We start from the raw sequence: 27015 nt of genomic DNA on the forward strand, positions 1-27015 counted from the left end.
AAAAAGGTGAGAAGAAATGGGGAGGGACACCAACAGGAGCTCCAGTAGAGAGGGCAGTTCTTCAGGCACCGGTGAACAGAGCATCAGCGGCAATGACAGAGCCAGCCCAGCAGAACAAGGAAGACATAGATGGTAATGGGACCAGGACGCTGTGGGGTGGTGTCAGTGGGGGTGTGGAGAGAGTGCAGGGCCGGCTGAAGAGCTGGCCCAGGTGTTAAATAGAGGTTGACACCAACAGGCAAAGGGGAGAGTGAGGAGAAGAGAAAGAAGAGGCTCAGCTGAATTCTCCGGTCTAGGATCAGGAGACACATGTGAGTTTCATGTTTCTCCTATCTAAACCTTGAGTAAGGTTTATCATGAGCACGATGGTCAAGACAAGCACCTGTGCCTTTAGCAGCCTCCAGTCCCTCTTCTGCAGCATCAGCCCCTGTTCTAAGGTAAGTGTGGGTCATGTCAGCTGTGCAGGGGGAGCAGGGGAACTTGAGGATCTGATCCAGCCCTGGGCACTGGGCATTCCCTTGCAGCTGGAACCCCACTGTGGCTCCCAGACTGAATCAGAGCCCCAAGACGCTACCTGTTACTTCTCCTGCCACCATCCTCAGTTCAAACCACCAAGCCTGTGGCTGCTCCCAGGGAAGAATGTTCTGCCACCGGCAACTTTGCCTTTTCGTTGGTTGGCCTAGGGTGAGCCTTCCTGCTCCCTCCAGTGATCTGGGGATCTCTATCTCTCCACCGATAGAGACCCCAGTCCTTCAAAGGGACATCGACTCTGGGAACCGGGAATGGCAGGACAACAGAGAGACCCCAGATCCGAAGAGGAGAGAGCACTGCAGAGGGAAGCCATGAGTCTGGAGAGGAGCAGCATTGACCCCGGGAGAGGGGAGCCAGTCCCCACTTTGGAGGGTAACTAGGGAAGCAGCTCTTTCTAATAAAGGCCCCCCAGCTGAGCTCACTCAGACCCCCAGCATTCTCACTGGGCGGCTGCTTCCTTAATGGCATCTTGACCCAGTTGTATCACTTGCCAGCCACTTTCATTAATTACAACAGTTTCATCCTGGTCCTTCAGTCTTAGTCCTGCTCATTTTAAAACCTAGTCTCCAACTCAGATCAAAGCTTCCCTCCTGTGGCTATAAAAGCCAGGGGTGTGTGTGTGTATGTGTGTGTGTGTGTGTGTGTGTGTGTGTGTGTACCTGTGCAGGTATGTGGGGGATAGAAAGCGTTGTGTCACCAGATTTAACAAATGAAAAATATAGGCTTCAATTTGAATTTCAGATGAATATTCATCTTGAATGTTGAATGAAAATATGTAAATACATTTTTAAGTCTAAGTATTCAGTTCAGTCGCTCAGTCGTGTCCAACTCTTTGGAACCCCATGAACTGCAGCACACCAGGCCTCCATGTCCACCACCAACCCCTGGAGTTTACTCAAACTCCCTCCATTGAGTCAGTGATGCCATCTAACCATATCATCCTCTGTCATTTCCTTTTCCTCCTGTCTTCAATCTTTCCCAACATCAGGGTTTTTTCAAATGAGTCATCTCTTCACATCAGGTGGCCAAAGTATTGAAGTTTCAGCTTCAACATCAGTCCTTCCAATAAACTTACGGCAGAACGTGAAGAAGAACTAAAGAGCCTCTTGATAAAAATGAAAGAGGAGAGTGAAAATTTTGGCTTAAAGCTCAACATTCAGAAAACTAAGATCATGGCATCCAGTCTCATCACTTCATGGCAAATAGACGGGGAAACAGTGGACACAGTGGCTGACTTTATTTTTGGGGGCTCCAAAATCACTGAAGATGGTGATTACAGCCATGAAATTAAAAGACACTCCTTGGAAGAAAAGTTATGACCAACCTAGACAGCATATTAAAAAGCAGAGACATTACTTTGTCAACACAGGTCCGTCTAGTCAGGCTATGGTTTTTCCCGTGGTCATGTATGGATGTAAGAGTCAGACTATAAAGAAAGCTGAGCACAGAAGACTTGATGCTTTTCAACTGTGGTGTTGTAGAAGACTCTTGAGAGTCCCTTGGACTTCAAGGAGGTCCAACCAGTCCATCTTAAAGGAGATCAGCCCTGGGTGTACATTGGAAGGACTGATGTTGAAGCTGAAACTCCAATACTTTGGCCACCTGATGTGAAGAGCTGACTCACTTGAAAAGACCCTGATGCTAGGAAAGATTGAGGGCAGGAGAAAAAGGGGACGACAGAGGATAAGATGGTTGGATGGCATCATCAACTCACTGGACATGGGTTTGAGTGGACTCCGGGAATTTGTGGTGGACAGGGAGGACTGGTGTGCTGTGGTTCATGGGACTGCAAAGAGTTGGACACGACTGAGCGACTGAACTGAACTGAATGAACACCCAGGACTGATTTCCTTTAGGATGGACTGGTTGGATCTCCTTGCAGTCCAACAATTGCACTCATCTCACATGCTAGTAAAGTAATGCTCAAAATTCTCCAAGCCAGGCTTCAGCAATATGTGAACTGTGAACTTCCTGATGTTCAAGCTGGTTTTAGAAAAGGCAGAGGAACCAGAGATCAAATTGCCAACATCCACTGGATCATTGAAAAAGCAAGAGAGTTACAGAAAAACATCTATTTCTGCTTTATTGACTATGCCAAAGCCTTTGACTATGTGGATCACAATAAACTGTGGAAAATTTTGAGAGATGGGAATACCAGACCACCTGACCTGCCTCTTGAGAAACCTATATGCAGGTCAGGAAGCAACAGTTTGAACCGGACATGGAACAACAAACTGGTTCCAAATAGGAAAAGGAGTACGTCAAGGCTGTATATTGTCACCCTGCTTATTTAACTTATATGCAGAATACATCATAAGAAACACTGGACTGGATGAAGCACAAGCTGGAATCAAGACAGCTGGGAGAAATATCAATAACCTCAGATATGCAGATGATACCACCCTTATGGTAGAAAGTGAAGAAGAACTAAAGAGCCTCTTGATGTAAGTGAAAGAGTATTTTGAGTATTCTTTGGCATTGCCTTTCTTTGGGATTGGAATGAAAACTGACCTTTTCCAGTCCTGTGGCTACTGCTGAGTTTTCCAAATTTGATGCCATATTGAGTGCAGCACTTTCACAGCATCATCTTTTAAGATTTGAAATAGCTCAACTGGAATTCCATCACCTCCACTAGCTTTGTTCATAGTGATGCTTTCTAAGGCCCACTTGACTTCATATTCCAGGATGTCTGGCTCTAGGTGAGTGATCACACCATCATGATTATCTGGGTCATGAATATTTTTTTGTACAGTCCTTCTGTGTATTCTTGCCACCTCTTCTTAATATCTTCTGCTTCTGTTAGGTCCATACCATTTCTGTCATTTATTGAGCCCATCTTTGCATGAAATTTTCCCTTGGTATCTCTAATTTTCTTGAAGAGATCTCTATTCTTTCCTGTTCTGCTGTCTAAGTATTTCCCATGCAATATTTGGGACATACTTATCCTGAAAATATTTGCTGTTCATCTGAAATGCTAACAGAACTGGGAGTGCTATATTTTGTCTGGCAGCCCTGGAGTACATGGTGTGGCTCGGGCACCTGTCCTCTCCTTTAGAGTGAGGCAGGAGAAGGGGGAGCTGCAAGGGAGACGCACCTTTGCCTGGTGACCTACATAGGCACCAGGCCTCTTTCCACAGTTGCCGTTGCTTCCCTGGCAATCGCTGCCTGGCTTTGCTGCCCTCTATGTGGTGAGCATCAGACTTTTTCTTCCTGCCACAGGGTCCCCATCCCCAACCACATGCACTGAGGTGGGTAATCGCAAAGAATCCTTTGTCCTTATCAAAAGGAAGAGTGCTGGCTCTTCACTGTCCCTCTCTCATTCTATTTCTGCCTCTTCAGGACAATGACATGGGGGCAATAAGCCAGCCTATTGGACAGGCAGAGCACCAACTGGAAACAAAATGCCCATCTTCCCCTCTTGCAGAGACCCCAGTCTTAAGACTGACACTCTTGGAGCTTCCTCTCTTGGTTTGGAGGCAAGAAAGTGTTCCCCTCCCCACCCAAAACCAGCTTCCTTCAGGCTGGTCCTCCCCTTAAATTCATGGGGAAAGTGGGGGTGATGGCATCCTCAACTTTGGGGATTCTGCTGGCCCACTAGGGGTTCTCTGTACTCAGAATCAAGGACTTAGTGCCTTTTACACTCAGCTCTGGGTTTGAGCCACGGTTTCCTGGACAATGGGAGAACTCACTTGACATCTCATTACTATCAGTTCAACCCAAGTCTCATGCTGGGAGAGGACAGAGGTCCAGCCCAGTGGAGAAGGTGCTGGATGGGAGGTCAGGTCTTTGCCTGAAAGGTCAGAGGGTCTTTGCCCTGACCATCCCTGTCTGACCATGATCAAGATGCTCTCCTTCCTGGTCCCAGTGTCACGTTCTGTTAGATGAGGTGCTGGCTCAGGTGTCTCTTCAGGAACTTGTGGTGTTACTGTCATTGCACACTCCCTCTGGGACAGGGGAAGGGAAGATAGCTGAGGGCACCTGGGAATCCAGCATGTGGAGTTTTAAGAGATAGAAGTGGTGTCTTCACTTTCCAGCACCCACCCTTCTCTGCTAAGAGACCACTATTGTCCTTCCTCAAATTTCCTTCTCTAGACTCTTATGCATTAGGAAAGTGGGGAAGGGGGCATCCATGGAGAGTAGAGGGCTGCCCCCGAGAAGGGCTCCTGGTGCCGTGAAGTGGTGAGGTGGCTGTGGTGGACCCCACACCATCACAGCACACCGTGTTGAGCTTTTCACTTCCATTCTATGTATAGGCAAATTTTTTTGCAATCTCTTGGTTAACTCTCATCAGACCCATTTGAGATATCATTGCCCCATTTCACAGGCAAGGAAACTGAGACGTGTGGAATTCACGGAGAATACATATCATTATGGTTCGACAGGATGCTTTTCCACCTTGTAATCTTTTTTCTCTCCACTCGACCATGTAGTGAAGAAACCGTTATTAAATCACTGGTCTATGTTACAGCTGATGACCAGTTAGCATTGTGATCTTTGGGAGCCATCCAGTATTTCACAAAAGGAGCTCCAGCAGCATCTGCCTGACTTTAAAGATGAAGCTGTTTTCCTCCCCTTCCCCGCCCTCACCCTGCCCCGCCGTGGTGCCTTGCCATTGCTTTCCTGTCCTACAAGGTGAAGGTGGGCATGACTCTCTCAGGCTCCCAGACCCCTCCCAGTCCCAGCTGCTGGGCATCCAGATAACCTCAGCTAACCTGGAGCTCCAGTGGTCATGTATGGATGTGAGAGTTGGACTGTGAAGAAAGCTGAACACTAAACAATTAATTCTTTTGAACTGTGGTGCTGGAGAAGACTCTTGCGAGTCCCTTGGATGGTAAGTAGATCCAACCAGTCCGTCCTAAAGGAGATCAGTCCTGGGTGTTCATTGGAAGGACTGGTGCTCAGGCTGAAACTCTAATTCTTTGGCCACCTCATGCGAAGAGTTGACTCATTGGAAAAGACCCTGATGCTGGGAGGGATTGGGGCAGGAGGAGAAGGGGACAACAGAGGATGAGATGGCTGGATGGCATCACTGTCCTTCACTGTCTCCTGGAGTTTGCTCAAACTCACCCATTGAGTCAGTGATGCTATCTAACCATCTCATCCTCTGCAGCCCCCTTCTCCTTTTGCGAGATGGCCTTGAGGATAGGAACAGTTCCAGTAGTGGGAAATGGCAGGAGCAAGGCAGGGAGCATGACTGAGCTTCCATATCTAGGGTCAGAACCCAGTGGCATTCTGTGAACAGTAAGAACTGTAATGGACAGTCAGAGAATGGTCAGATCAGGGTAGATGTGCTGTATGCCCTGAAGAGTGGTATTTCCTCTGAAATATTCTTTGAGCCTTGGGCTTCCCTGGTGGCTCAGATGTTAAAGAATCTGCTTGCAATGCAGGAGACACAGGTTTGATTCCTGGGTGAAGAAGATCCCCTGGAGAAGGACTTGGCTACCCACTCCAGTATTCTTGCTGGAGAATTCCATGGACAGAGGAGCCTGATGATGGGCTACAGTCCATGGGCTCACAAAGAGTCAGATATGACTGAATGACTAACACTTTCACTTTGTGATTTGCAATGGAGCAGAGCTGAAAACAGATGAATAAACAGGAGAACATAGGGAGCTCCAAGGCTGAGCCCCTCTCTACACACTGTGCCCCCACCCCCAAGAGATTCTACCCCAGACCCTCAGCCCGCACCCCAGCTTCCTCAAGGCAGCAGAAGGCTCAGCGTGCAAGCATCTTATAGCCGCAGTGACAGGTGAAGAGGTAAAGTCCAAGTTCATCCAACCACGTGCCTCATATTTGCACATTTGCAGGTACACAGATCTGGCCACCCTTAATATGTCCCTGGGTTTACAGATACGTTCGCTCGGAGGTGAGACCTGACCTCTACTGTCAGTACTCAGATGCACACGCATGTGCACACTGATCTAGGCTTGTTGCACAAGCCTGTAGACTGCACAACCTGTAGACTATTAAAGCTGATAACCCGACCCTGAAGACCCCTGCCCGCCGCTGTGAGGAGACTTGGCACCCACCCCTCCTTGCCGGCTCAGCCCCCATGGCTAGAGTAGACAAGTCTATTCATCTTCGTTTCCTGCATCTCCAGCTCCATCAGCTGCTTGACTGCCCCCAGATTGGCCAAGCCTGGGGATTGGACTACACTGCAGGTTTTCTTGAAGGAAGGTACAGAAGAGAAAGTCAGTAAATACTTAATCTCTGACTGGATCAAAGTGCTGATAATCAGTTTATGGGGACAAATGTGCAGCTTGTAGTCTCCAGAAACTGTGTTTCTAGTTCATTTCCATCCATGTAGGAGGAGGGTATGGGGACTGCTGGAGGGTGGGAGATGTTGGTTTTAAAAAAATTAAAACCCATTCTTCTTTCCTTTGTCCTGGTGTACAGAAAAGCAGAGTCTTACAGTCTCCAAGAAGAGGGGCCAGGAGCCCCAGCAGGCCTCAGGGTATGTGCCAGGGCAGGCAGAAGTGAGAGACCTGTACTGTGGACCAAGATGGACACAGGCCGAGATGGAAGGAGCCGGCTGTATCCAGGCACTGGCAAGCTTTGGAGTTCAAAGCCTGTCTATACCATTCATCACTTTGTAGATCTTGCACACGTGCTGCACGCATGTTCTGTTGTGTCCAGCTCTTTGTGACCCTGGGGACTGTAGCCTGCCAGGCTCCTCTGTCCATGGGATTTTTCAGGCAGGAATACAAGAATACTGGAGTGGACTGCTGTTCCTTCCTCCAAGGAATCTTCCCGACCCACGGGTTGAACCTGAGTCTCCTGCGTCTCCTGCATTGCAAGTGGATTCTTTACCACTGAGCCACTGGGAAGCCCCTTTTGGGCATCTTGAATAATCTCTCTGAACCTCAGAGTCTTCAGGACTTGGTAGGTGGGACAGCAGGACTGTTAACATTGAGGTCTACTCGTCTGGGTTTGAGAAAAGTCTTCCTCTTTCTAGGTTGATGGCATACCCTCTCTGGGTTTCAGTTTTATCATCTGGAAAATGTCTGGCATGAAATGATCACTCAGTAAAAGCTACTTATTTATTATGTATAAAATAATAAATTGTAGGGACTTCTCTGGTGGTCCAGTGGTTAAGAATTCACTTTCCAATGCAGGGGATGTGGGTTCAATCCCTGGTTAAGGAACATGCTGTGGGGCTGCTAAACCTGTGCCCCACAATGAAGGTCAGCACAGCCTAAATAAATAAATTGTGTATCCTGTAAAGAAAGCAGATTTAGGCAAAAATAAATAAATAAATAAAAGAGAGAGAGAATGGTATCTACCTAAACTCAGATCACAGGTACTCCAGGGATCACCTGCCTTTTGGAAGTGGGGACTACCACAGGATCCTGAAGTCTGTATGCTTGAATAACGGACACTACTTATGAAGGAATTGTTTCATTCACTTGCCAGGTTGGTATGTACTGAGCTTCATACTGACCTAGGCTCTGAACATGCTGGAGAGGAGTCATGACAGATTAGAATGTCAGCCTTATTGTAATAGGAAAGAACAAATCTGACTCCATATTAGATCTGTTTCTTTTGTTTAACTTTTGTATTCTATTGCTTTCAGTTAAGAATGTTGTCTATAGCCTGAAATATACAGGACAGCCCATTCTCAAGGCTCTCTTTAAGGGTATGACACTTTTCCATCTCAGTTCATTTCAGTCACTCAGTCGTGTCCGACTCTTTGCGACCCCATGAATCGCAGCATGCCAGGCCTCCCTGTCCATCACCAACTCCCAGAGTTCACTCAGACTCACGTCCATTGAGTCAGTGATGCCATCCAGCCATCTCATCCTCTGTCGTCTCCTTCTCCTCCTGTCCACAATCCCTCCCAGCATCAGAGTCTTTTCCAATGAGTCAGCTCTTCGCATGAGGTGGCCAAAGTACTGGAGTTTCAGCTTTAGCGTCATTCCTTCCAAAGAAATCCCAGGGCTGATCTCCTTCAGAATGGACTGGTTGGGACTCCTTGCAGTCCAAGGGACTCTCAAGAGTCAAAAGTTGCAGAATAGGGAGAACAAGATGGCTAAGGAGTAGTAGGTGGATGTGGAGTACATCTCTCTCCAGGGATACATCAGGAATACACCTTCAGACACAGAAATGCACGCAGAACAACCAGCTGAAAGCAGACAGGAGTACCTGACCAGTGGAAAAGAATATACACTGCTGCTGCTGCTAAGTCACTTCAGTCGTGTCCGACTCTGTGCGACCCCATAGACAGAAGCCCACCAGGCTCCCCTGTCCCTGGGATTCTCCAGGCAATAACACTGGAGTGGGTTGCCATTTCCTTCTCCAAAACTTGAAAGTGAAAAGTGAAAGTGAAGTCACTCAGTCGTGTCTGACTCCTAGCGACCCCATGGACTGCAGCCTACCAGGCTTCTCCATCCATGGGATTTTCCAGGCAACAGTACTGGAGTGGGTTGCCATTACCTTCTCCGAAAGAATATATAGAACCATGCAAAACTCAGTAGGATGACGGAACTAGGGGGGAAACCAGGAGTGTTAGTAGGACTGGACCTGCCCTCAGTGGGTGGGGGAACTGAAGAAGGGGTCTGATCCCTACACTGGGGCAATTGTCTGAGTCAGAGGAGAAACATTTAAGGCTGAGAGTGAAATAGCTGATCTGTGGCAGCCTAAATAAAATGAGAATCAGTCCTTGCCACAGCCATACATATCCCAGACAGGAACGCTGGTACCCTGGAAGGTGCAGCAGCTCGGAGCTGGAGTTTAGGGATTGTGGAGCAATCCCAGGGCAAGCGCTGCTGTTGACTGCAGAGAGATGGATTGAGGGGATGTGAGGGAGGAGATCGTGGTGGGAAATGATGGAGGAGGAAAGCCAGGCCACCACGGAAGCAAAGAGATACAGCTGAGTTATGCATAATGGGTGGAGCCATCACCATAGCCTCTCTCTCCCCATATGCCAGCATCGTCAGCTGAACAATAGGGAGGCTGGCCCATCAAATGCCTGATGCACTGAACTACAGAGTAGGACCCCACCCAGGGTGCTCCTTTAGGTGACTGATGTGCTGAACTATAGAGTAGGACCCCACCCAGAGTACACATTTAAGTGCCTGACATGCCAATCTACAGAGTAGGACCCCAGCCAAGAGGGCCCCTCTATGTGACTGACACCCCAAACAACAGAAAGGACCCAGGCAAGGGAGCCCTCTAAGTGCCTGAACAGAGCTACAGAGAAAGACTGGCCAAAGAGGCCTTCTGATCACCAGCTGCAAGAGGGTCGAAAAAAGACTCAAATAGGGCCATAACTCCTGCAGTGGAGGCAGTCCTTGTCCCTGCACACTTGGCTCCGCCAGGGTCCCAGCAAGCCAAGAAGCTACGCCACCTTCACACTTAACTCTCACTGGGGCAGAGCTGTCACAGGCAAAAAAAGTCTTGCATCTATGCGCACAGAGTTGCTTCAGTCCTGTCCAACTCTTTGAGAGCCTGTGGACTATGGCCTGCCAGGCTTTTCTGTCAGGGAGGGGGATTGCCCCGTATTCTTATACGGGGGCTTAGATCAGCACAGTGTTGGAGGGCATCCTGGGGAGGGGATGTGGACTGTGACTCCCAAGGAGGGAAAGGACTGACAGCAGTGACTCAAGAAAAACATTTATTTTTCTTGTGTTTGGACTTGTTCTGTAGATTCTTTAGCCTTTTTTATTTTTTTCCCCTTTTCCCCCCCTCTGTTGTAGTTGTCAAACTGGCACTATGAAATCCAATTAAGCTTTTGAGCTTATTTTTTTATTCTTGGTCTCAGTCACATTTTTATTGTTGTTATAAACCTCTGCCTCTACGTTGGGCTTTCGCAGTTCTGTGGAGTTTTCCCTTTTTAAAAAATTTTCTCTTTTTAATTTTAATTTTTAATTGTTTAAACCTATTATTTTTTTTTACATTTATTCCTTTGTTTGTTTTTCCTACTGTTCTTTTCCCCTTGCAGTTAATCTTTAACATGTATAAATCTTCATCTACCTCTATTTAACTTTGCATATCTATTCTTTTTTCTTTTCTTTCTCTCCTTTCCTCTCAACATATTTGTTAGTTTTATTTTCATTGCTTTATTCCTCAATTGACACTTTGCTTTAGTTTTGTTTTCCAGTTTGTGCCTTAGTTAGTTTTGTTCTGGTAAATACAATTTTTGGTTTCCTTAGTTCACTGGGTCAATCTGTTGTACTTTATTTTTGTTGGACTGTTTTGATTTTGCTTATGGGTGTATATGTATATGTATATATTCAGCCACAATTTTTATTGTTGTTATAAACCTCTGCCTCGGTGTTGGGCTTTTGCAGTTCTGGAACTTTTCCTTTTTTTTACCTTTTCTCTTTCTTCTTCCATTTTTTTCTTTTCTCTTTTTTATAATTTTAATTATTAATTTTTTAAACCTATCATATTTTCTATATTTATTCCTTTGTTTGCCTTTCCTACTGTTACTTTTCCCTTGCAGTTAATCTTTAATGTATATAAATATTCTTTATCTATATTTAACTTTGCATATCTATTCTTTCTTTCTTTTTCTTCTTTGCTTTCCTCTAACATATTTGCTAGTTTTGTTTTCATTGCTCTATTCCCCACTTGGTACCTTGCTTTAGTTTTTTTCTAGTTTGTGCTTAAGTTAGTTTTGTTCTTAACTGGTAAATATAATTTTTGATTTCCTTGTTCACTGGATCGATCTACTGTACTTTATTTTTGTTGGACTGTTTTTACTTTGCTCATGGGTGTATATATATATGTGTATATTCCATTATTCTAATTATTATTTGCCTGACTTTGTAACTGCCATTTGTCTGTGGTTCATCTTTGGTTTCTCATTTTGGGATATTTGTTTTACTCTCCCTTAATGCCATAACAAACCACTTGTGGAATCTTTGTTCCTGACCAGAGATCAAACCCTGAGCCTTTGGAGTGGAAGCACTGACTCCAAGACCCTAAACTACCAGAGAACTAACCCTAGGGAGCATCAAATAGTGAGAACTCACATAAAGGAAACTACTTGAATACAAGACCCGGCATCACCCAACCACCAGTAGCACCCTGTGCAGGACGCCTCTTTGAAACAACAAATAAAACAAAAATACAAACCCAATCATCAGCAGACAGGACTACTACCTCACTCAGCCTTGCCCATCAGAGGAAAAACAAACCAACAAACAAAAACTCAGCACAAACCTCACCGTATACAAAACTCACACTAACCACTGGACCAACCTAGGAGGGCAGAAACCAATAGGAAGAAAGAATTCAACCTTCTTCAAGGAAATAATTCAACTTTCCTTGAAGCCTAGGAAAAAGAGATCTCAAACACAATAGCTTAAAAAAAATGAAAAGGCAGAGAAATATGGTACAAATGAAGAAACAAACTAGACACACAGAAGTCCAAATAAATGAAGAGGAAATAGGAAAATTACCTGAAAATGAATTCAGAATAATTCTAGTAAAGATGATCAAAAATCTTGAAAACAAAATGGAGAAAATGCAAGAATCAGTTAACAAAGACCTAAAAGAATTAAAGAATAAGCATACAGAGACAAAAAACACAATTACTGAAATTAAAAATACTTTAGAAGGAATCAATAGCAGAATATCTGAAGCAGAAGAAGGAATCAGTGAGCTGGAAGATAAAATGGTGGAAATAACTTCTGAAGAGCAGATAAAGCAAAAAGAATAAAAAGAGCCGAGGACAGTCGCAGAGACCTCTGGGACCATGTCAAATGCATCAACATTCGAATTATAGGGGTCCCAGAAAAAGAAGAGAAAAAGAAAGGGTATGAGAAAATTTTTGAAGAGATTATAGTTGAAAAGGAACTTAGTTGAAATGGCATGGAAAAGGAAATAGCCAGTCAAGTCCAAGAGGCACAAAAAGCCCCATACAGGATAAACCCAAGGAGAAACATGCCAAAACACATACTAATCAAACTAACAAAGACTAAACACAAAGAAAGAATATCAAAAGCAGCAAGGGAGGAGCAACAAGTAACATACAAGGGAAACTCCATACACTTAACAGCTGATCATTCAGCAGAAATTCTGCAGGCCACAAGGGAATGGCAGGATATATTTAAAGTACTGAAAGGGAACAATCTACAACCAAGATTACTGTACCCAGAAAGGATCTCATTCAAAATTGATGGAGTAATCAAAAGCTTTTCAGACAAGCAAAAGTTAAGAGAATTCAATACCACCAAAGCAGCTTTACAACAAATGTTAAATGGACTTATATTATATAGTCAAGAAATACAATAGAAAAAAAAATCTACAAAATCAACCCCAAGCAATTAGAAAATGGCAATAGGAACTTATATATCAATAATTACTTTAAATGTAAATGGATCAAATGCTCCAACCAAAAGACACAGACTGGCTGAATGGATACAAAAATAAGACCCATATATACGCTGGCGATGGCACCCCACTCCAGTACTCTTGCCATGGACAGAGGAGCCTGGTAGGCTGCAGTCCATGGGGTCATGAAGAATCGGACACGACTAAGTGACTTCCCTTTCACTTTTCACTTTCATGCATTGGAGAAGGAAATGGCAACCCACTCCAGTGTTCTTGCCTGGAGAATCCCAGGGATGGGGGAGCCTGGTGGGCTGCCATCTATGGGGTCACACAGAGTCGGACAATACTGAAGTGACTTAGCAGCAGCAGCATATGCTGTCTACAAGAAACCCACTTTGGACCTCAAGAAACATATAGACTGAAAGTGAGAGGATGGAAAAATATATTCCATGCAAATGGGAAGCAAAAGAAAGCTGGAGTAGGAACCCTCATATCAGATAAAATAGACCTTAAAATAAAGAATATTACAAGAGATAAGGAAGGACACTACATAGTGATCAAGGGACCAATCCAAGAGGAAGACATAACAATTGTAAATATCTATGCACCGAACATAGGAGCGCTTCAATACATAAGACAAACACTAACAAACATAAAAGGAGAAATTGACAGTAACACGGTTATAGTAGGAGACTTTAACACCCCACTCACACCAATGGACAGATCATCAAAACAGAAAATTAATAAGGAAACACAGGTCTTAAATGATACATTAGATGAGATGGATCTCATTGATATCTGCAGGACATTGCATCCAAATGCAGAAGAATACACCTTCTTTTCAAGTGCACATGGAACATTCTCCAGGATAGGCCATGTCTTAGGTCACAAATCAAAACTCAGTAAATTTAAGAAAATTGAAATTGTATCAAGCATCTTCTCTGACCACAATGCTATGAGAGTAGATATCAATTACAAGAAAAAAACTGTAAGAAACACAAACACATGGAGATTAAACAACATGTTTCTAAATAACCAACAAGTTACTGAATAAATCAAAAGGGAAATAAAAAAATTTATAGAAACAAATGACAATGAAAACACAACTCAAAACATATGGGAGGCAGCAAAAGCAGTTCTAAAAGGGAAGTTTATAGCAACACAATCCTACCTCAAGAAACAAGAAAAACATCAAATAGACTACCTAACTTTACACCTAAAGCAACTGGAAAAAGAAGAAGAAGAAAAACCCAAAATTAATAGAAGGAAAGAAATCATAAATATTCGAGCAGAGATAAATGAAAAAGAAGTGAAAGAAACAATAGTAAAGATTAATAAAACTAAAAGCTGGTTCTTTGAGAAGATAAACAAAATTGACAAACATTTAGCCAGACGCATCAAGAAAAAAAGAGAGAAGAATCAAATCAACAAAATTAGAAATGAAAAAGGAGAGGTTATAACAGACAATGCAGAAATAAAAAGGATTATAAGATACTATTATGAACAACTATATGGCAATAAAATAGATAACCTGGAAGAAATGGTCAGATTCTTAGAAAAGTTCAATATCCCAAGACTGAACCAGAAAGAAATAGAAATTATGACCAACCCAATTACAAGCACTGAAATTGAAGCTGTGGTCAAAAATCTCCCAAAATACAAAAGCCCAGGACCAGATGGCTTCACAAGAGAATTCTATCAAACATGTAGAGAAGAGCTAATGCCTATCCTTCTAAAACTCTTTCAAAAAATTGCAGAGGCAGGAACACTTCCAAACTCATTCAATGAGGCCACCATCACCCTAATACCAAAACCAGACAAAGACAACTCACACACAAAAACTATAGGGCAATATCACTCATGAGCATAGAGGCAAAAATCCTCAACAAAATTTTAGCAAACAGAATTCAGCAACACATCAAAAAGCTCATACACTATGATCAAGTTGGGTCTCTTTCAGGGATGCAAGGATTCATATATATATATATATATATATATATATATATATATATATATATATATATAAAATACACCATATTAACAAACTGAAAGATAAAAACCATATGATCATCTCAATAGATGCAGAAAAAGTCTTCAACAAAATTCAGCACCTATTTATTATTAAAACTCTTCAAAAAATGAGCATAGAAGGAACCTACCTCAACATATTAAAGGCCACATATGATAAACCTACAGCAAACATTACTGTCAATGGTGAAAAACTGAAAGCGTTCCCGCTAAGATCAGGAACAAGACAAAGGTGTCCACTTCTGCCACTATTATTCAAGATAGTTCTGGAAGTCCTATCTACAGCAATCAGAGAAGAAAAAGAAAGGAATCCAGATCAGAAAAGAAGTAAAGCTCTCACATTTGCAGATGACATGATACTGTACACAGAAAACCCTAAAGATAGTATCAGAAAATTACTAGAGCTAATCAGTGAATTAAGCAAAGTTGCAGGATACAAAATCAATACACAGAAATCACTTGCATTTCTATATACTAACAATGAAAAGTCAGAAAGAGAAATTAAGGAATCAATCCCATTCACCATTGCAACAAAAAGAATTAAATATCTAGGAATAAACTTACCGGAGGAGACAAAAGAACTGCACATAGAAAATTATAAGACACTGATGAAAGAAATCAAAGATGACATAAACAAATGGAGAGATATTCCATGTTCCTGAGTAGGAAGAATCAATATTGTGAAAATGACTTTACTACCAAATGCAATCCCTATCAAATTACCAATGACATCTTTCACAGAACTAGAACAAAAAATTTCACAATTCGTATGGAAACACAAAAGATCCCGAATAGCCAAAGCAGTCTTGAGAAATAAGAATGGAGCTGGAGTAATCAACCATCCTGACTTCCAGTTATACCACAAAGCTGCAGTCATCAAGACAGTATGGTACTGACACAAAAACAGAAATATAGACCAATGGAACAAGATAGAAAGCCCAGAAATAAACCCATGCACCTATGGGTACCTTATTTTTGACAAAGGAGGCAAGAATATATAATGGGGCAAAGACAGTCTCTTCAATAAAGTGCTGGGAAAACTGGATAGCTACATGTGAAAGAACTAAGTTAGAACACTTCCTAACACCATACACAAAGATAAACTCAAAGCGGATTAAAGCCTAAATGTAAGACCAGAAACTATAAAACTTTTCGAGGAAAACAGGCAGAACACTTGATGACATAAATCAAAGCAAGATCCTCATGACCCACCTCCTAGAGTAACAGAAATAAAAACAAAAGTAAACAAGTGGGACCTGATTAAACTTAAAAGCTTTTGCACAACAAAGGAAACTATAAACAAGGTGAAAAGACAACCCTCAGACTGGGAGAAAATAATAGCAAATGAAACAACTGACAAAGGATTAATTTCCAAAATATACAAGCAGCTCATACAACTCAATGCCAGAAAAACAAACAAAAAGTAGGAAAAAGACCTAAACAGATATTTCTCCAAAGAAGACGTACTGATGACTAGCAAACACATGAAAAGATACTCAACATCACTCATTATTAGAGAAATGCAAATCAAAACTACAATGAGATATCACCTCACGATGGTCAGAAAGGCCATCATCAAAAAGTCTACAAACAATAAATGCTGGAGAGGGTGTGGAGAAAAGGGAACACTCTTGCACTGTTGGTGGGAATGTAAATTGATACAGCCACTATGGAAGACAGTATGGAGATTCATTAAAAAACTAGGAAGAAAACCACCATATGACCCAGGAATCCCACTCCTAGACATATACCCTGAGGAATACAAAATTGAAAAAGACACATGTATCCCATTGTTCATCGCAGCACTATTTACAATAGCTAGAACATGGAAGCAACCTAGATGTCCATCAACAGATAAATGGATAAAGAAGTTGTGGTACATATACACAATGGAATATTACTTAGTCATAAAAAGGAACACAGTTCATAAAAAGGAGTCAGTTCTAATGAGGTGGATGAACCTAGAATCTATTATTCAGAGTTAAGTAAGTATTCTAACACATATACAGAATCTAGAAAAATGGTACTGAAGAATTTATTTACAGGGCAACAGTTGAGAAACAGACATAGAGAATAGACTTATGGACATGGGGAGAGGGAAGAGAGGGTGAGATGTATGGAAAGAGCAACATGGAAACTTACATTACCATATGTAAAATAGATATCCAATGAGAATTTGCTGTATGGCTCAGGAAATGCAAACAGGGACTCTGTACCAACCTAGAGGGATGGGATAGGGAGTGAGACGGGAGGGAGGTTCAAAAGGAGGGGATATATGTATACCTATGGCTGATTCATGTTGAGGTTTGACAGAAACAGCAAAATTCTGTAAAGCAATTATCCTTCAATAAAAAATAAATTAGTTTAAAAAAAATGAAAGTGGGGCTTCCCTGTTGGCTCAGTGGTAAAGAATCTGCCTGCCAATGCAAGGACATAGGTTCTATCCATGACTCAGCAAGATCCCAGATGTCTCAGAGCAACTAAGGCTATGCATCACAACGATTGAACTGTACAGCCCGGGAGCCAAAACTATTGAAGCCCGCATGCCCTAGAACTCATGCTTGGCAACAAAAGAAGCCACCGCAATGAGAAGCCTGAATACCACAACTGGAGAGTAGCCCCCACCTTCACTGCAGCTAGAGAAATGCCCATGCAGCAACAAAGACCCAGCACAGCCAAAAATAAACACATTTTTTTTTTTTTAAAGAAATGAAAGTGGGCTCCTCTTCTGAGAAAGCTAAACTCAGAAGAGGAAGGTCGGTCACACAGGAGCAGGAATCAGCAATCTTTATCCTCATCTCACCAGCCAAGGAACAGACAGTGTAAACAGAAAAAAATCAAAGGCGTGCTTTGAATCCTGCTCCCTCCCAGGGAACATGAGAGCTGATAAATGGCTTCTGCTCTGAAAGCACAGCTATCCTGTGTTGAAGGTGTGGAGAGGGATATTCAGAGGAGTCGTGGCACTTGTCCAACGCTGATGCTGGCCAAGTCAGTGCTAAAACGCAGCTGCCCGGCCACAACACCCCGCTCCCAGCCACGCAGCACGGTGCATCCTGGGTCATGGCGCTGGGTGAGCAGGCCAGTCCGGGCTCCTTCTGCTGTACAGGTGCTGGTCCTATGGCCTGAGTCCCTCCACCCAGGCCCTCTGACGGCCCTGTCCCTTCACTTGACTGCAACACTTCTCCACACACACACCACACTGTCCAGAGGTGACATTTCTAGACTGTCATGATTAACCGCCCAAATGAGTGGTAGAGACAGGAAGTGCTATAGGTTTTTAAAAATAGCCCAGAAAGCCCCAGGCACACATGGAAAGGGCAGAATGACACTCTGAGTGTCTGGGAGAGGGAGATGGCTGAGCCAGGGTGACCCTCCCCCACCTCCTTGGTGCTGCAGGAACCCCAAGGCCACAGTGTGGAGCTCGAGGTCTCAAAGTGGTCTTCTGCCAACATTTGTCTGACAAGAGGTCCTTGGTGTAGTGCCTGTCTGGGATCTCCCTGGATGAACAGACACTGAGGGGCCTGGGCAGCGCCCGTGAAAGAAGGCCCACTGACTTGACACAGAATAACACGGAGAATGATGAAAGAGCAAGGGAGGGCAGCGTTTCCACTGGGGAATTAAAGCCAAGCCGTAAGTGAGTAAAAAGATTAGCCTTTATTTTCATCCCCTCCCAGGGCCTGGGACTCTCAGGGCCATCGTAAAGCCCAGACAAGCTGAGTAGGATTCTCTCTGGGAACTGTAGGTGTGCAGGAATCCAAGTGCCCAGAGTCAGGACCCTCAAGCTGAGAACAGGAGTCAAATGGGATACATCAAAGAGACTCAAAACCAAGGAGGTGAGCCTAAGACAGATATTAGAGACTGAGGCTGAGGCTGGAGGTGGGACAGCAGGGGAGGAGGAAATGGAGAGCTGCGGGTGGTGTGAGCAAGGAGGAGAGATATTGTGAGGAAATCACCAGGGGTGATCCCCGCTGTTTATGTGGGCTGTCTCTGGCCTTGCAGCTTCGGGTGCCTTGTCATAAGCAAATCCATCAGACACATTTAGAAATTATTCCTAGGGGAGAGTAGGGCCTCCTCTGAGGATCCACAGTGTAAACCATGGGCATTCTGGCAATACAATGACCACACCTCGCGACAGTGAGGTCAACTCCACTGACAGAGAGCCTGGGGCTGGCATTTTCCCTGGGAACACAAGCCAGCATGTGATACATCCACAGGCATCACTGGCTGCCCTTAGATGCTTGCTGGCTGTCCATACTAGTTTTTTTTTTTTTTTTTTTAAGATTTTTTTTTTTGATGTAGATCATTTTAAAAGTTTTTATTGAATTTTTTGCAATATTGCTTCTGTTTTATGTTTTGGTTCTTTAGCCAAAAGGCATGTGGGATCTTAGCTCCCCAACCAGGGATAGAACCTGCTCCCCCAACACTGGAAGGCGAACTCTCAACCACTGGACTACCGGGAAGTCCATGGCTTTTCAGATTCTTATCCTGTGCTTTCTGTGCTAAGTCACTTCAGATATGTCTGACTCTTTGCGACCCCACAGATGGTGGCCTGCCAGGCTTCTCTCAACCCCACAGACAGTGGCCTGCCAGACTTCTCTGTCCATGCGATTCTCCAGGCAAGAATACTGGAGTGGGTTGCCATGCTCTCCTCCAGGGGATCTTTCCGACCCATGGACTGAACCTCTGTCTCTTATGTCTCCTGCATTGGTAGGTGGGTTCTTTACCAGTAGCACCATCTGGGAAGCTCCAAGCAACCTTCATACTCTTACCTGTTTCCAACTTTCCAGCCTCCCCCTTCCCTTTTTACATGCCATGCACAGACTTTTGCATGTGCCGCTTTGCCTTTCCTGTGGGCAGATGGCCTCAATAAGGGAGGGGCACGCGCCTGTCTCTGAGAAAAGGGACATTCAGTCATTTTCCTCCTCATTCCTGCCTCTCATAGCCTAGCATCATCACAGGTGAGGAATGTTCTCTGAACCCTATGTAAACAGACTTCTGATTAAAGTGAAGGAGTTAGGTGATGAAGACCAATACAAAGATTTTCATATTTTTTTATTATAAATAGCCCAAATATTTGGTCCCATTTCCAGTTTAAATGAGTAAACCATAATATTGATGGTTTGCAACAGATGCAAGATGAATTGAGCTTCTCTACCAGCTAGCTGAACCACTTTTAATGGGGAATATATCGAAGCTATAAATTCCTGCCGACAGGATTGCCATGCACTAGCATAATATATCTTCTATTCAATCTTTTATACATTATGTTTTGTCCTGCATTCCAGTGGATATATTTATGGATCGTGAGCCTTTCTGTGAAGAAGCACCAACTCTTTGTTGTCTATGGCCTCTGAAGACAGTCATCACTTGTTCATGTCCTTTATAGGAGAGTTGGGGTGTGGCACCTTCATCCTCATGGGTGAGTTTCCTCTCTGGGAATGACGCTCTATGGTCCCATACCTTTCTGGGATTTTACTACCCAGGAAAAGGCAGCAGAGGAAATGAGTGGATGCTTATGCTAAACAGAACCAGACCATTGCTCTCTCTTGGCATGGAAGTTGATAGCATCAGGTACATTTTCAAATCTAGCCACATTTTTTATAGCATCAGGTACAGAACGTAGACCCTCTGTGGCCACGCTCCCCTTTCATTGTTGTCATGGGTTTTCTCCCATCAGGCAGTAGTTTCTACAAACTTGCTCAGTGAAAGTGCAAGTCTTAGTCCCTCAGTCATGTCCAACACTTTGTGACCCCATGGGTTTTAGCCCACCAGGTTCCTCTGTCCATGGAATTCTCCAGGCAGGAATACTGGAGTGGGTTGCTATCCCCTTCTCCCAACCCAGGGATAGAACCCCAGTCTCCTGTACTGCAGGCAGATTCTTTACAATCTGAGCCACCAAGGAACCCCCCTTAATGCCCCCGTCTCCAGTGCATAAGCTGTAGGAGCCAAAATGTAGCTTCGTTCTGGGAAAAAAGCAACCCAGCTTGAGCTAATATCTCTGAGGTGTCCCACCCCTCATGTCTGTCTCTAGACTTTGCTGCTTCCTTCCAAACCTCAGTCATCTTCAGCACTATTGTTGGGGAGAACGGTACTTCCAGGGATGTGCTGATAAATGTTTAATTACTTTAGTGTGTTTATTACCTTTGTTTTTAATGTAATTTATTTAATTGTAAGTTTATATCATTTTATTTTTAGGAACAGCTCTGTTTAACAACAGTCTCCCTGGATTTCTGAAAATGGAACAATTTAGCTCTCAAGCACTGGCAGGAGGGAGGCGACTCTGGGACACCCGCAAATCTCACAGAGTGTGGTCTTGAAGATTAAGTCACGGCTCATGTGCAACCAAAGCCTGACACAGAGGAATCTCTGCTTTCTGGATAGTTATCAACATTAATAAGAATAAGGGGAAGTGGGAGGGAAGAGAAAAAAGAAGTTGGTGAAAGTCGCTCAGTTGTGTCTGACTCTTTGCAACCCCATGGATTATAGCCCACCAGGCTCCTCTGTCCATGGGATTTTCCAGGGAAGAGTACTGGAGTGGGTTGCCATTCCCATCTCCAGGGGATCCTCAGACAGGTTTTTTACCAGCTGAGTCACCAAAGAAACCCGAAGAAGCTGGCACTTGGAGGTAATTGGGACCATCCTCAGCAGGGAAGCTTCCATGGAAGAAGTCTAGTGACCCCTTACCCTTAGATATCAGAACATCACAAGGTGGCCTCATCATTCGGCTTCCAGGAACTGCTCTGGAAATTCCCCAGATGTCACATAGAGCAAGGCCAAGGACCACCTGATGCAAAGAACTGACTCATTAGAAAAGACCCTGATGCTGGGAAAGATTGAAGGCAGGAGGAGAAGGGGACGACAGAGGATGAGATGGTTGGATGGCCTCACCAGCTCGATGGACATGAGTTTGAGCAAGCTCTGGGGGTTGGTGATGGACAGAGAGGCCTAGCGTGCTGCAGTCCATAGGGTCGCAAAGAGTCAGACACTACTGAGGAACTGAACTGAAGGACCACATCCCAAAGCAGAATAGAAGTGATCTCTGCATTACTCTTCATTACCCAATTCACTGTTCTCGAGTTGAATCTGAGCATATGTGCACAACCAACTTTCTTTTCACGGAGGTAGACCCTGGGTAATTAAAGGACGATGACAAGGATAAAAGCAGGGAGCTTTTCTCCCTGGGTGAAGTGTAGCTAATATGAACACCTGCTTCATGGGATTGTCGTGAGGATGAATTGAACTAATCCATGTAAAGTGATTAGTCCAAGGAATGTTTGCCGTGGCACTTATTGTGCTTGTCAGACCCGAGGAAACCTAGTCTAATGGTGTAGGTGTTTGGCAACTGTTTAGAAACAGTGATTAAGTGTCTGACAAGCTTTTATCCTCTTTGTATTGTGAACTTGAGAGATGCCAACCCCCGCACCTCAACTTCCTCCTGCTTTTTTTCACTGTGTTAATTAGTAGTAATAAAATTCCCCAGGGGCTTCCCTGGTGGCTCAGTTGGTAAAGAATCCACCTGTAATGTAGGACACCTGAGTTTGATCCCTGGGTCAGGAAGACCCTGTGGAGAAGGAAATGGCAATGCACTCCAGTATTCTACCTGGGAAATCCCGTGGACAAAGGAGGCTGGCAGACCCCCTGACAGTCCATGGGGTCGGAAGAGTCACACACAACTTAGCCACTAAACCGCCACCACCAAAAGTTCCCCAACCTAGATCTAGATCCAAGGAGCCAGGAGTATTCAACGGGACATTCACAGAGTTGAACATGATCCACTACTGCCCACCCATCCCCAGCCTATCTTGCAAAACACCTTTGGAGACTGGTCTTCTGTTGATCCAAGATAAACTTTGAAAAAGGTTTTCCAGTGTACAAGACACAACTATTCCCAGTTATATACAGCCACCAATAAATTTTATTTGTTTTTACTTTGCCTTTTGCTAGCTGTGCCGTGACTCAATGCATTTTTGTGTTTATACAAAGTTTATTTGTATGACTTCATGTTAAACCTCAGATAAATGCTTCCTTATGTGTTAAAAAAAAAGAGAGAGAGAGAGAGAAAGAGCACAGGATGTGGAGTTGTTCAAGCCCTGGATCTAACAACAGCCCGGCAATGTGCTAAGCAGCTTAGGCCATGAAACACCAGTCTCAATATTCTCAATGGTGAACCAGAACAGGTAATTCCTAATTCAGAGGGATGCTATGAGGGGGAATTTAAAATTCTTTGTAAACTGAATCTGCACTCTACTTGGGTTAGTGGTTTCTGTTTTCAATGTAGTAAATGGGTGCCACGTGAATCGTTTCACATCCATTATCTCACTGGAAGTTTACATTCTTAAAGTAGGAGCAGGTAAATGGTGATTTTTGAAGTGACTGAGTGGAGTTGCTGGGCTGGGCTGAGAGCTTCTCACTGGACTGAAGCAGGAAGTACTTGGGAAAAGTAGGGTGAAGCCAGATGAAGAGAGTGGACTTCATAATACCTGCAAAGGAATATTTAGGATCTCTGAGCAGAGAAGGATGCATAATCGAATTTGCTAAATCTTGTCTAGCTGACTTACTCTTCTGCCTCAAGCGGAGAGAGACAGTTCTTTGAGTTTAACATCCAGCCATGCCCTCTCCATCACAAAGATGTATCGCAGATTTGAAAAGGTATTTTCCTGGTTCTCAAGAATTAACAACAAGACCCCCAAGTTGGCAATTAAAATGAACCAAAAAATGCCATGTTCTAGAGTTTCCTGCTATTGAAACCAGACCCTGCCTCTAGCCAGACCTATTACCAGGTGGTCCAGAAGGGTCTGAGTTATCCGTTCGGTGAAGTGCAGTGAGTCAGGGAGAACACAGGCAGAGACGTGCTGTGGTGCAGAGAACCTGTGTTTGAGCAAAACCCTGTGGGCTAACTCACTTATAGTCAAGTCCCAGTTTTGCTGCTACACCAGCTCTATGACCTTGACCAATTTAATTAGCCTTTCTGCACCTCATTTTCCTCATCTAAAATATTCTGGTAATACTAGCTGCTTCATACAGTAATTATGAGGATTATATGTTCCTATGGACTGAGTGTCTGTGTTCCTCCAAAATTTATGCACTGAAGCCTAAGCCCCCAGTGTGATGGCATTTGGAGATGGGGTATTTGGGAGGTGGTTATGGTTAGATGAAGTAATGAGGATAGGGCCCCTTTGATGAGATCAGTGCTTGTAGGAAGAGGAATGGGCTTCCCAGGTGTTGCTGGTGGTAAAGAACCTGCCTGTCAAGGCAGGAGACATAAGAGACATAAATTCGATACCTGGGTAGGGGAGATGCCCTGGAAGAGGGCATGGTGACCCACTCCAGTATTCTTGCATGGAGAATCTCTTGGACAGAGGAGTCTGGTGGGCTGTGGTCCATAGGGTCACAAAGAGTTGGACACAAACAACTAAGGTGACTTAGCATGCACACATGCACAGGAAGAGGAATGAGGTTCTCTCTCTTGCAGTGTGTACATACACTTTCTCCTTTTTTCCACTGGTACGGTCTATATTTTGTTTTAGATGGCTATTTCTGTTTTACTTAAGGTCATCTGTTAATTTTTTCAACTTATAACATGTCATTAGGAAATTTTTCTATTTTTAGCTGTATTGAAATATAATTGATAGGCAAAATTAGATCCATTTTATGTACATCGCTTGATGAGTTTGGACATATACCTACACCCACGATACCATCACCATAACCAAGACACTAAAGTTATCCTTCACCTCCAAAAATTTCCTTGTGTTCTTCTGTGTAATTTTTGGTAAGAACAATCCACATGAGGTCCATCTTCTCAACATATTTTAAAGTGTGTAATACATAAGGTATTAGCTATAGTGTTCCCTCGTACATATGGTGGGCATACTATACCCACTATATTTCAGTATTTCATGAAGTATTTCAGTATTTCATCTCTTGTCATTCCCTGAGCATTTCCACATCCCTCTAAACGTACCCAGACCATTCCACTATATGATGATCACCGTTATTAACTAGACCCCTATCTATCAACGGACATTCAAGTGATGCAAGTATTTTTCCTTAATACATGCAAAATACATTTTAAAATATGCAAATGAAGGCCAAAGTGCAAGTGCAAATGCAGGAACACATGAAGTTGCAGGATAAATTCCTAAAAGTGGAACTGAAGAATCAGAGGGTATACACAGGGAATTTTGGTAGAGAGTGTATGAATTAAGTTCCCACCTGTAATGATTAGGAATTCCCTTTACTCAAAACCTACCCAATATATGTGTCATCAAGCTTTCTATCTTTTGTCAGTTCAATAGGCATCTTATAACTCATTTGGTTTTCTCTCTTCATATGTAGGATTTAACATATTTTCATACTTAGGGATATTTGCATTTCCTTTTATGTGAATGCTTCAATTTTTTTTTTTTTTTTTTGGAGTAAAGTTGGTTTACAATGTTGTGTTAGTTTCTCCTGAACAATGAAGTAAATCAGCTATATGCACACATATAGCCTTTCCCTCTTGGATCTCCTTCCCCCTGCACCCCCTTATTCCGCCACCTCTCGGTCACCACAGAGCATGGAGCTGAGCTCCCTGCACTACACAGCAGCTTCTCTGTAGCAGCTATGCTAGCTTTATATTTTACACGTGTCAGTGTGTCTAGCCTCCCAGCTAGTCCCTCTCCTTTCCCCGCGTCCACATGTCCGTTCTCTATGTCTGCGCCTCGATTCTTGCCTTGGAAATGGGTTCATCTGTGCCATTTCTCTAGATCCCACATAGATGTATTAATCCCACTACTGGGCATATACCCTGAGGAAACCATAGAGGACACATGCACCCCAGTGTTCACTGCAGCACTATTAACAATAGCCAGGCCATGGAAGCAACCTAATGTTCAGCGACAGATAAATGGTAAAGAAAATGTGGCGCAGTATTCAGTTCAGTTCAGTTCAGTTCAGTCGCTAAAGGAATGAAACGGGGTCATTTGTAGAGATATGGATGGACCTAGAGTCTGTCATACAGAGTGAAGTAAGTTAGAAAGAGAAAAATATATATATAATTTATGAATGCTTCATAGTCTTTTCTCATGTTTGATTTGGACTATTAGGCGTTTTTTTCTTAAGGATGTTTGTGTGTATGCATAGTTGCTCAGTCGTGAAGGACGGGGAAGCCTGGCATGCTGCAGTTCTTGGGGTCACAGAGTTTGACAGGATTGAGCAACTACACAAGAACAACAACGTTTCCTCTTCTCTCTTTACCAAACTCTTTTCCACTAGACAGAAATCTGCCTCTGCTTAGAAATTTCCCCTGTTCTAGTTGCTCCTACCTCTGATACCAATGGGCTTTGTTTATTTCCCTTACACTTATCACAGCATACTAATGCTTTTATTTATATGTTTGAGGTAGATTACAGAAGTACTGGATCACAGAGGGATTGCCCCCAATATGTTCACATACTCCACGCACACCCACCCTAGTGTGGTCCAAACTCTTCCTGACTCTGGGCTTGGACGAGGAACATGATTTGGCAAATGTGTCAATCACGATGTTCTGTAAGCAGAGGTTTTAAAAAATGCTTGTATATTGGAGTTTGCAGTGTCTCCTGTTCCTCAGGACACTGAGATGACCCTATGAAGAGTCTATCATACTAGGGGTTGAGAAGTCCATGAAGATCAGCAACAAGCTGCCTGGCTGAGTTCCCTACACCAGCCAGCCTGCCTGATACATGAGTGAGCTCATTCTCCATCATGCAGTCCCATCCAAACTCCCAGCTGACCACAGAGATGAGTCAAGCCAAGCCAGAGCAGAAGAACCCCCTAGCCAATCCACAGAACTGTGAAAAATAACAAATGCTCATTGTTTGAAGCCAGAAAGTTTTGGCATAGTTTGCTACATAGTAAAAGTTAACTGTCCTTCTTACTCAATTGTGACCACTTCAATACCTTATTCACTGAATGTAGGGCCTAGCACCATGCTGGACAAATAAAGTCTTCCTGATTAATATTTTTAAGATGAAAACTATGATGGAATCAAAAGGAGTGATTCCAACTTTAACCTTGTTGTTACTGTTCAGTTGCTAAGTTGTGTCCAACTCTTTGCAACCTCATGGACTGCAACACACCAGGCTTTGCAACACACCAGGCTTTGCAATACACCAGGCTTCCGGGTCCTTCACTACCTCCCGGAGTTTACTCAAA

At 43.6% G+C, this 27015-nt stretch overlaps 1 protein-coding gene across 1 annotated transcript in view; it reads left to right on the plus strand.

Moving 5' to 3' along the window:
- The first annotated feature begins 365 nt into the window (after positions 1 to 365).
- The window catches only part of LOC112447755 (ZAR1-like protein), an 82468-nt gene continuing 55818 nt past the window's right edge, over positions 366 to 27015 (plus strand). Inside the window, exon 1 of the mRNA XM_024996023.2 lies at positions 366 to 437. Within this exon, the coding sequence (XP_024851791.2) occupies positions 366 to 437 (72 nt within the window). The remainder of the gene's footprint in view (positions 438 to 27015) is intronic.

Source organism: Bos taurus, chromosome 8 (assembly GCF_002263795.3).
Source record: "Bos taurus isolate L1 Dominette 01449 registration number 42190680 breed Hereford chromosome 8, ARS-UCD2.0, whole genome shotgun sequence".
NCBI lineage: Eukaryota > Metazoa > Chordata > Mammalia > Artiodactyla > Bovidae > Bos > Bos taurus.